Genomic DNA, 12,128 nt, shown 5'->3' on the forward strand with positions numbered 1-12,128 from the left:
TACTGTCCTGAGTATTCTTTTTCTTTTATCTGTAGCACACAGAGCTCCGAGATTTCAGACACTTATGTGCTGCCTATTTCTAAAGTTAGAATAGCCATCGATTTTAGGCAGAATGAAAGTCTGCATATTTGGCACATGGATCGATTTTCAGACAAATGCTCAGAACATTTTTACTGGGGACAATGACAGTCTCACTACTATTTATTCTTTCAACAAATAGTTAATAAGCACCTAATTTATAAAATGTAATATACATTAGAGAGAATGTTAAGGTAAGATATTGACTCTTAATTGCAAAAGCTTGTAGTAACATCAAAGTATTTCTGTAATAGACATAGATAAGTAAATAGGTTAAATCCTTTCGAATATGTGTCTTAGCAGAATTCACTTATTGTTCATTTTAACCGAAAGACTATTTTGTTCTATTTGAGACATCAGTCCTATATTTTTGTTTCTTTCTTCCTTTCTACTTTTGAACATCTTTCTTATTTTTCTAATACATGTGGATTGTTACATTTTTGTGAATCATGCCAATTTATTTTTTTATTAAATTTTATTTGTTTTTAGAGAGAGGGGAAGGGAGGTAGAAAGAGAGGGAAAGAAACATCACTGTGTGAGAGAAACATCAGTCAGTCCTCTCTCTCACACTCCTAACTGAGGACCTGGCCGGCAACCCAGGCATGTGCCCTGACTGGGAACCAAACTGACCACCTTTTCTTTCACAGACTGGCACTCAGTCCTCTGAGCCACACCAGCCAATTTATTTGTTGTAGTGTATGTTTGGGCAGCTTTTAGCATTTTATTTGTTTAGCATTTTATTAGTTGTGTCTTCTGATATTTTCCCTCAAATATGTTTTTTTAAACTGTATAGTAAATTGTCCAGGTTATATAATTTATGTGCTGTAATTCCTTGATACATAGATCATGTTTCTATCTTTTTATGTGCTCTAGAATCCATCAGTACTCCTGGCTGGGCAGTAAAATTTACTTCTGTAACTTGATGGTATTTACATGGGATTGTTTTCCCATAGTTTTGTTTCTAAAAATTTGGACACAGGAGTAACACAGAGTGGATACAGCAAAGGAAGATCACACTTACGGAATCATCAGAAATTTTAGGATCATCTAATAGTTTTTGCATCACCCTCATTGTGAGACTCTAATGCATAAAAGTCAGTCACAGAGGTTCTCAAAGCTGGTAAATGTATGCGAGGGTCAGTCTGTGAGAGGGTAAAGGGAATGGCTTCAGGCTGCTTTATAAGAACGCCATGTGTGTGTTTATGCTCAATGAATAGCACTGACATTTCTTTGACTTTTTTCCGTCAGAGGTGACATCGTGATTGCAAAAAGCCCAAGTGATCCAAAATCAAATATTTGTAAAAGAGTGATTGGTTTGGAAGGAGACAAAATGCTCATCAGTAGTCCATCAGATTTCTTTAAAAGCCATAGTTATGTAAGTAACATTTTCATTATGTTATTCATTGGTTTAATAATTAACATTAATTGAAAACAAAAGAAAATGACATTTCTATTTTGAATATAAGTTAAAGTGCCGCATTCGGTGGAATTTAAGTATGTCTGTATCAAGGACTGTTTGGCCATTGTATTTTATGTTTTAGTTCCTTTTACAACTCTTTATCAACATCTCAGTAGTTGTTGCAGGCAAGATTCACCAATAAGTGTCAAAATATCGGGCCAAAATTTGAGAGATAATAATTTATTTGCATAGTCTCAGAGTATCTCTCTCAAGATATTTATTACAAAGGGAAAAATAGTAACTTCATGGAGAAGAAACCTGCCACTCACCCCCTTTACCAGGGATCATGGCTAACTTCACCAATAGCAAGATCAGTGTGGTGTGGCCCCTGGACTGAGGCGCTCTCAGGCACTTCGCTTCTGTGGTATTCTGGCAAAAGCGGGTGTAATCTCAGTCTAATTGTGAGAAGACATCAGGCAAACCTTAACTGAGGGTCACTGTGCAACATAACTGACCAGTACTCTTCAAAAATGCCAAGGTCATGAAAAACAAGGAGAGACAGGAACGGGGATAGATTGGAGAAGACAAAGGAGATAATGACAACTAAATGCAATCTGGGTTCCTGGCTTAGACAAATTTTCAACTAACTTATGAAAGGAAAATCTACAATAGTAAAATCAAATAAAGCCTGTAGTTGAGCTTTTAAAAGTCCTACTTAAATTTTTAGACTAGAAATTGTGTATATTTTGGTCTTACCAACTTAGCTACCCAGTTAGAGAAAGGAAAAGCTGCAGGACGGACGAGCGAGGGGCAGATGGGATGTGCTGCCTCTTCTCACCAGTCACGTGGCTGCCATGACAGAGCTTCAGCAGAGGAGAGTGGCTTTTGCTTTATCAGCGTTTAATTTTCTTTGATAATGGTAACTTTTCTACTTTTATTTAAAATTTCTGTGTCACTATCAAATTTATATTATAGCTATTACATCTATTAACTAACTTTACCTCTATCTTCAACCACAATGTAAGCATATAATTAAGAGTTAAGTTGTCTTCATTGTAAATTTATTTTGAACTATAATAGCCTCTGATTGCTCTATAGTGAGTTTGATCAATTGACTATTACATAATCAGTCCATTTATTTACCATCCATAATAGACTATGATTCAGCTCTGCAAATGTTTTTGATGTTTATTACTGTAATGTTAAACATACTAGTGATAGTTAGCTGATGGTGATAATGCTGTTGAAGATGATAGTAAGGTATCAGATAACTTGTTTTTCTTTGGACTTCATCAAGGACACTATGCTTTAATTCTTAAAAAATGTCAGATTTTTACATAACAGTTGCACCTTCATATGACTGTTATCATTTCATAAAGCATTCTAGTAACTCCTGAATTGCTTTAGCAACAAGCCCATACCTGACACCAGAAAGTTTACAGACAAATCAATACAACCTATAAATGATAGCATCCAGGATCTATGTACTTAAAAGCCAGCCTACACCATTGTTGTTGTTTCCTTTTTGAGTGATTAGAGGAAGAATATCAGGACAAAAGGATTTAGATGAAATCTCCACTAAGTAATCAGAAAAGACAATCAGAGGACTGTAAGATAAAGATTTTGTTTTTGAATACTCTACTTAAGGAAAACATTCATTGAATTTTTATGTTTGATGAATGATAAATTAGAAGACACTGCCATTTCATTCCCCAGTGCATTCCATTCACTTTGGTTTGTATGTTTATATGTATGCAAACATAAGGTATGTGCTCTGTACCAGACACTGTTGAAAGTCTTTACAAGAGTTAATTTATTTAATCATCAAAACATCAGCTCAATGAGATAGGTAGTAGTAGTATTTGACAGATGTAAAAAAACTAAATACAGGGAGGTTGTTTAAATTGCCCAATTTCAAACACTGAATGAGAGAAACCCTTGGAATTCACACAAGTAGCCTGGCTCCGCCCAGAGTCTGTCCTTACCATGGTGCAACTTCTCCTGTAATATCCTCTACTTATCTCTGATTATTTCCACTTCTATCTCATCAAATTGTACTTCCCTTAAAATGTATTCATCTTTATTATTTTTAAAAAGAAAGGGAACTCTTTCTGGTCAGGGGCGGTATTGGTCCTTAAAGAGAAGCCAGTGTCTTTTTTAAGGTTTTCTCACCCCCACCGGTTTTTTTGGGCTGGATTTCTCAGGCTGTAAGAATTGTGTAGCTATTACAGAACCACTTTAGCAAATGTGTTCCATTAATCAAGGTGATTTGTAACAAAAATCCATCCAAGTTTGGAGCACTCTAAAGAGATACCCAAATTGTTTGCAGGGTCTTCCCCTTTAGAGCGTCCCCTTTTCTCAGCTATCTCTAAAGCACACCGGTGCTGTATTTTATGAAATGGGTTTCTTCTCCTTACCTATGCATTGCCTTAGGAAAAGTATTATTGTTTATAAAAACCAAGACATTACTATTCAGATCTTGATTGAACTGCATAGTAATGATGTAAATGTGTTTTGAATTCCAGGCAAAAAACATTATTCTCTAAGTATGTGCTTCAGAGAGCAAAACACCAAAATTGTCATTTGGAACCTAGAATACAGAATTTAGCATATGAAAGAAATACCATTGTTCCTAAGCTGGCATATAAGAATATAAACAGATCATTGGTTAAGTGAAGTGGAACCATTTAATTCATTCCAGAGTTCTAAAAGTCTATGTGGCGAGCAACACTTAGGAACTATGATTTATTTTTTACATTAAGCATTTGGAAACTAAGCAGTCCCTATCAAGGTTCTATTGCAGTAGGTTTTGCTTATTTTATTTCGGTGATATTTGAGGCCAATAATTCTTTCCTTGGGTTATAGACTGAGCATTGGCTACTAGGATATGAGCTTAAGATGTTTGAGATGTTACACAGCTGAAACATCTTGGATAACTTATCTTCCTATATGATAGCAATTCCTCAGATTACTGCTAGAACCCTCTAATTTGCCAAAAATAGTTAGTTGGTAGTAGGAACTTTAAGCAAATAGGAAATGCATAAAATGAACTGGCATTCTCCTATCTAATTGCACAGTAGGCGAAGTAAAAGCCCATTTAATGTAGGCGATTTGGGCCAGGACTTGGGAAAGGTAGTAAAATTTTGTTATAAAGCTAATGAAGAGACAAAGAAAAATACTTTATTATCTTTCTGAGGATAACGTGTGATAGACCAGGTCTGTGGCTTTAATCCATACAGTTAGGCATTTTGAAATATATTGTAAGTCCTTATCAGCAAACCAATGTGCTATAAGATCTTGCATCTAAACAGCCAAATTCCTTTGACACCACATCTTCCTATAGGAGAGAGGGGTGCCCACTTACTGACTCCACTCTGAGCTTCACGGTCTCCTGAGCGTATCACAGTTAGGCTTTGGTCCCCAGCACTTCATGAAACAGTTCTTGTCAAGGGTCCCCAGCGGCTTCTCTGTTGTCAATCCGGTGGTCAACTTTGAGTCCTCATTTACTGGACCAATTGCTAATATTTGAAATAGTTGTTCTCAAAGCCTGGTTTCCCTAGTTTTTGGGGACACCATTCTCTCTAGGTTCTTTCTATCTTTTTGCTTCTTGTGATTTCTTTTGTTGGTTCTTCCAAATGTTGGCGTAACTAAAGGTTCCTATTTTAAACTTCTTCCCTTGTTTATATACGCTCACACTTTAGATGACCTCACCCAGTCTCATGGTTTTAAATACTAACTTAATTCCCAAATTTATACCAATAACTTCTTTCCTGAATTTCAGAATCATATATCTAAAATCTGCCTAGTATATCCATTATAGTATATAAAGGTCACCTCAAACTTAACATGTCCACAGCCAAACTCCTGATTTCTGTCCCAGCCTGGCCCCTGCCACGCACTGTGCCATCACAGCAAAGGCAACTCCTTTGTTCTGCTTGCTCAGGTCATAGACCTTGGAGTAATCCATGACTCCTCTTCTTTCACTCCACATCCAGTTCATTGAGAAATCATGACGACTGTATCTTCTAAATGCAATCAGAATTAGATCACTTCTTTGCCACATTCGCTGCTACCATCCTGGTGCAAGATGAATTTATCTCCCTAGTTTTCTTGCGACAATTTCTAAACTGCTCTCTCTGCTTATACCTTTCTCATCTCCTTGTTTTCCTACCCCTCCACTGATTACTCTCTACATAGTAGCTGAAATGGTCCTTTTTCATGAGGATGCCTTTTAAGAGTAATTGTTGTCATTCTTCTGCTGTAAGACCCCACTGACTCCCCATCTCAGTCATAATAAAAGTCACAGGCCTGTAAGACCCTATATGGTCATCCTGTCTGCTCCCTGTTCTTTTAATTTTACTGGAACACAGGCATGCTCATTCATTTACATATTGTCTGTGGCTTCTTTCACTAAAACAGCAGAGGTTGAGCAGTTGTAACATAGACTGTTTGGCTTGCATATCTGTGCTATTTACTCTCTGGATCTTCACAGAAAAAGTTTGCTGACCCATGCTCTAAAACAGATAGCAGGGATTTGTTTTGATCATGGCTGATTCCCCAGAACCCAGATTTTTATTTGGCATCTAGTAGGTACAAAAAAATACTTGAAGGGCAGATAAATGTGAATATGGATGGGGTATGACCATGTATTATTTTAGTTTCTATTCTACTTTTGGTCAGTTTATTCTACTAGTATTCTACTGAAAACTTGCTCCCAAATAAGTGCATTATGTTACTATTTTTCAGTAAGATTATACACTCATTTGGGAGCTGTAGCTCACAGCACTGTGTAGGATGCTGCTGGACTGGCCAATTTGTGGTTATTCTAGTCTTCATAGAAGACGTGAAAGCTAAGCTACTTCCATGGTAGAGCTACAGGACCACAAGGTCCCTGTTACTTTGTATCAGGACAGGAGAGTTGCCGATTAAAGTTTCTTTCCCCAGGTGACTTCTGTTTGGACTGAGTGGTATTTTTCAGCCATTTTTATTAAGCAGGCTGAAAATTCACCTGGCCTTGAATTGACCTATCACTTTAGAATACTCTAAACTAAATCTTTTTTAAAAACCATAGAATTGAGGCATTCTGGACCTCCCTTGCTCTTTTTTTGAGGGAAGGCTTGGTTCTCCAGAAATGCTATCTTGGGTTTGTTATGATGAAAGCTAAGTTGCCCTTGCAACATACATCGTTAGATGTTGTGAGGTAATGAGTTTTCTGCATTTCAGTAGAAATGCATGTGCCTTTGGACATTGTTTACTACTACACAAGTACTTTGTTCTTTTGATCCTTTATTGGTTGGCAGATTAACGACGGGTAAAGTTGTCACTTGTAGTTGGTAAACTGTTCCTGTAAGTGTAACGTTCTGCTTCTCAGGTTCATTGCGAAATGAATAATCAGTTTTTAAATCTTCCAAAATTAAAATTTTATTGAATTTCACCCCCTCAACCTACTGAAAATGGAACTATTAATAGAAATATGATTATGAAGATTTCAGTATATTCCTGTAGTTAGATTATAGAAGCCTTTTGCTATTGTTAAAGGAAACAAATCTGTAGTCATCAGAAAGAGTGTGTATTTTTATGTTTATTATCCGCCTATCAAAATTATCAGGCTATTTAAAGCACTCTAGTTCTTGATACCGTAGATTCCAGTGTTATGCACAAAAGATGAAATATTACTTACCAATGATAGTCTGCTACCAGAGTGATGGTAGATGAATAAGGAATGTAGTATTTCGTACATTTTTTCTTTTTGGATAATAGAGTACGTTAATAACATCATTATTGTTATTGGTGGAAATGTAAGAAACAATTTTGCATTTCAGACATAGCTGTTAAAATGTTCTCAGGGTGCACAGGTAGAATAGTGTCCTTAAAAGGAGAACTTGGAAATGGAACAATATGCCAATAATAAAACTATTGTATAGTATATTAGAAAATATTTAAATAAAACTGATTGACAAACTGAAAAATAATCTCACTAGTTCGACAGCATGAGAAAATGGTCACTGGGGGATAAATGGTGAGGGAAGGGGACCTGACATGGAGTGGTGAGCGCCTAACGCAATACACAGCCGGCCGAGCATGGGATTGTGCGCCCGAGGCCTCTGCTTGTACTAACCAATGTCACTGCAATACATTCAGTTTAAAAATTGATCACTTTATAGAGTTAACACTCATAACCCCTTAATGTGCCCTGTATATTTAGGTTATAGTTCAGACCCTTGAATATCCTAATGCTGTTTTTCTGTTTGTTTAAATGTCATTTACTTGAGCTAAAAGTCACAACCATATGGCCTTCTATTACCGCTTGCATTATAAACAGAAAAGGTACTTCTTTTCTGGGAGAGGAATCATCAGATTGAAAGGGCTTGTTTATTACAAGCTGCTGATACACTAAATCCTTATGTCATTTAAATAGAAGAACTACCTAATAATGTCACTTATTACAACAAGGATATCTAAGCAAGGGACTGGTTTTTTGCAGACTATAGTGATAAAAACCTGTGCTGCACATCCATTTCTCAGCAACGGCTCCCAGGTTAATCAGTCATGGCACACTGCTAATGTCTTGATTGCAGCTGATGTGGAGGAAATATGTTTACTCTTTTGCTAAAGTGAAGTTCACTGCGGAGATGACGTGACTTTTTCATCCTATAGTTAACACAATTCTGAAGATAAATTTGACTTGTTGTTTACAATTCTGAGGTGTTTTTCTTCTGATGTGAACACTAAATTACCATCTTTGAGGCTCCCACAACTTAAGCATTTTCTGATGTGTTCTCTGAACATTTTCAGAATAATTTGATCTTAAACAATATGTAGTTTATAAAATTTTATTTTATAGAAATGTATATATGTTTGAGTATATATACGAGGGGGGACCCAAAAAACCCCAGAATTCATTTATAAAAAAATTGTGTATTTAATTATTCTGATGTTTAAATTACAGTCACTTTCAAGGCGCTCTCCATTTGATGCAGTATACCTATCGAAATGTTTTCCACTGCTCAAACCAGTCTTTTAACTCGTCAGTTTTGGTGCCTTTTAGTGCTTCTGCTGTTTTTTGTTTCACTTCTTCCACATCGGCAAAACGTTTCCCTTTCAGGACTTTTTTCATCCAGGGAAACAAAAACAAGTCGCTGGGGCAAGATCAGGTACATAGAGGGTGGGGCACGGGGCTCTGGCCGTTTTTGGTCAAAAACTGCTGAACACTCAGCTCACTGTGGGCAGGTGCACTCGTAAATCGCCCATCGTGAAACGGGCAAACACGTTGAAAGAATCTTAAAAAAAAATTCACTGAAGCCAAATGCAGCTTCTCACACCACCGCCAGCTGGTGCACGGATACAGATGGGTTCTTAGAACACTCACCCAGTGGGGAAGCCTGTACTACAAGGGGCCTGCCCTCCAGACGATAATTCAGGTTTTGGGGGGCCCCCCTCATATATGTATGCGTGTGTGTGTATACATGAAGATCAGTGTTTCTATTGAAAGATTAGCAAGTCTTCCTAAAACTAATGTGTTCTGCTCATCTAAAAGTATTTCAACCACTCAAAGTTGGTTTGAGTTTCCAGTTCAAAGTTAGAAAGTCACTGCCATTGTGTGAATCTAGGGAGGCAGTTGTGCAAGTCAGTAAAATGCAAATATTATATGTACTTTGGTCTGCAAGTTACAAGAGCCCTCCATACTATAAAGTTGCCTAAAAGTAATTGGGAGAAATTGAGACTGAAATTGTAGCACTGCTGTTCATTGCTAGCATCTGAAGCAGACTCCAACTCTGATAGTGGTAAAGAGAATATATTCCAAGTGTCATGTGGCTTCCTAACATGATATAGTTGGATGCTGGAAAGCTACTTTGAGTAATATGTTCAGATGTCTTTTGAACTAAGCAAGTAAATGAAGTTCTGTGTTACTACTTTGGGTAATTAAATTCCTACAGGTTTCTGTGACCCATTTAATCATAGTCCATAAAAGCATTCTCATTCTACTAAACTAGTCTCTACCCAAAATAAGAACGGAAAAGAGGAATAACAGATATAAAAGCAGGGGTATGCCTGTTATAAAATGTTATAAGCCACTGTGCTGCTAATCTTGATACGTGAGAGTGCTTTCCTCTTGGATTAGAATTTTCATAACTTTTAATTTTTAAGAAAATTTAGGAATCATTTAGTTTGGCACTGCTAGTGCTCACATGCCCACTAAACACAGAGGCAGAGCCAACAGGAAAGGAGACAAAAGTACTTAAAACTGTAGGGTCAGTAATTTAAAATACTGAGATCAACTGAAGATTCTGATCTATTTTCAGTACATTGTGTCTACGGATCTCTCAGTCAGGAAGGATTAGAGAAAGCTAGTCTTCTGAAGAGACCTGAAATTTGACCCGACTTCCTTTTGTAAGGAAAATAGGTCTAGGGACAAAGACTGCCGTGGATGCCTGACCCTAGCTGCACACGTACCTAGGCCCAGCATTCTGGCACCTTCCCTAAAGAGGCTGTGCCTCAGGAGCACCTGCAACCACTGGACTTGGGGGGTGGGATGGGAGAGAAGATTTCAGTGGCCTTCAGGAGGCTGTAGAGGTGGGCTGACATTTGCGACATTAAATTCACAACTTTCCTTTTACTTTTTTTTTCATTCATTCATTCTACAAACATTTATTGAGCACTTACTTGAGGGCCACCAGAGCACCATGTTGGGTAGATCCCTGCCTACAGTGCTACCCAAAAGACCCATCTGCAAAAATGGGATATTCTGTATCTGTATCTGTCCAGTATGGTAGCCAGTAGGTACATGTGGCTGTTGTGTCTGAGGAACTGAATTTTTAATTTTATATTATTTGTAAAATTAAATAGCCACATGTGTTGCTAGTGGCTACCATATTTGACAGTACATCTTCAGGAGCTTGTAGTCAAGTGGGAGGAACAGACAGGAATTACAATACGGTGTAGGAGAATTATATACAAGATGTTATAATAAGACACAAGAGGCTGTTTCCTACTCTGGGGTGAATAGGGTTATTCCTGAGAGGAGCGGTGAAACCCGAGCAGAAGTTCTAAATCAGTGGAGTCAGCCAGAGCACGCAGCGCGCTCAGGTCTGGAAGCGAGAGTGCAGCCTTGTGCTTTGGGAGGCTCTCAAAAGTAAGTTGCTGTGTCTGGAACTTATTGTGGGGAAGGGTGGGTAGTGAAAAGAGATAAAAATGAAAACAAGTAAACATGTCTCAGTTTCTTGCACGTCTTGAGCAGGGGAGTAACATTATTAGAGTTAGTTTTTAAAGGTGATCCTGATGCCAGTAGTTAGACGGCCAGGAGATGGTTTGGTGTAGGAGAGACTGGAGGCAGGGAGGCCAGTTAATAGGCTGTAGGACACAATTGAGAAAATAACGTTAAGAGTGGAAAGCAGTACAAAATTGGGAAAAAGATTAAGAAAATACCTAGACAGGATCAGATGATGGGAGAAATGGAATTGAAGGGCTTCAACTGGACCGAAGTCCCTGGCTTTAGCAGTAGGGGTCACAGAATATTAAAAAGGGATTCTGGGGGAGCTGTTAATTTGGGAGATGAAGAGAAGGTATATTCAATTGTTGAATGGTAGGAAAGCCTATCTAGCAAGCCTGTGATATATTAATTTTAAATTAGCATAGTGTTAATTAAATCATTATAGGAAATGGGAAAAAAACCTGCTTTCCCAGCATGAATATCTGGATGCTATACTATGTCCTCCTTAATGTCCACGGTATACTTTCATGATCTCTTAATCAAAACAATGTTTTGATGTTCTCAGGGTTCAGAGATCAGTCGTTTTAAAAATCGTCAACTATTCGCTTTGTAGCTTCCATCCTCACAAAAATTATGATCTGTCATCTACCTGCCTAATTTGCACAAAGCTAGATTTTGTTTTGAATAACTTCTAGGATATGGAACAATAGAGTTATGGTTTTGGTGAATAAAATACAAGTAGGATAATGTCTGTCAAAGAAAAACATGCAACACAATGCTTTTTCTTTTTAAGACAGTAACATCAAGTATGAAATGAGCTACATATTTTAATCATTTTTTTTGGACTATGGGCACTTTTCTACCCCTAATCTTCTGATTTTAATACCATTTCAGTTGTAAATTGGTTTTCTAGCCAACCTGTGCCTGAGGCAGTTAGGCATAGAGCCCACAGGACATTGAAAAGAACTACAGAGATTTGTCTATAGAAATAAATCCATATATGGATGAGTTTTGACTTTGGGAAGAATTATTTAAAGTCCCAGGAATCAAATTTTTGGTGGAAACATTTTAATACAGATTTTATACGGTATGCATCTGATTTAGCAACCATTTACACTTTTTTTGAGAGCATGGGAGAAATTCATTATTTATATGCTTAACACTGTATCCTACTATTCTATGAAATACACTGTTTTTCATACGTTAAGCTCATCTTGTAGAATATGAGAACCAGCGTATACATCAGGTCATATTAAAATGAAAGTACAGAGATAAGTCTTGAAATGATACCATAAAAAGATGCTTCTTTTACATGCTAATCCAAAAACAAAGCAGGTATAAACAACATTGTTTTATAAATGGAACAAGAAATCGGAAAGCAAAATAATCCATTGTTTGAGGGAAAAAAATTCTGTAGGAGGAGGACATTGCAATCAGATG

At 37.3% G+C, this 12,128-nt stretch overlaps 1 protein-coding gene across 3 annotated transcripts in view; it reads left to right on the forward strand.

Moving 5' to 3' along the window:
* IMMP1L (inner mitochondrial membrane peptidase subunit 1) overlaps positions 1–12,128 on the forward strand; it is a 60,155-nt gene that overhangs the window by 38,002 nt on the left and 10,025 nt on the right. For all 3 annotated transcript variants that reach the window (XM_054585966.1, XM_054585965.1, XM_054585964.1), the window contains one exon: positions 1,327–1,453. In XM_054585966.1, coding sequence (XP_054441941.1) covers positions 1,327–1,453 — 127 coding nt within the window. The remainder of the gene's footprint in view (positions 1–1,326; positions 1,454–12,128) is intronic.

This window comes from Pteronotus mesoamericanus, unplaced genomic scaffold (genome assembly GCF_021234165.1).
Source record: "Pteronotus mesoamericanus isolate MK-2021 breed Mesoamerican mustached bat unplaced genomic scaffold, CSHL_Meso_final contig_90, whole genome shotgun sequence".
NCBI lineage: Eukaryota > Metazoa > Chordata > Mammalia > Chiroptera > Mormoopidae > Pteronotus > Pteronotus mesoamericanus.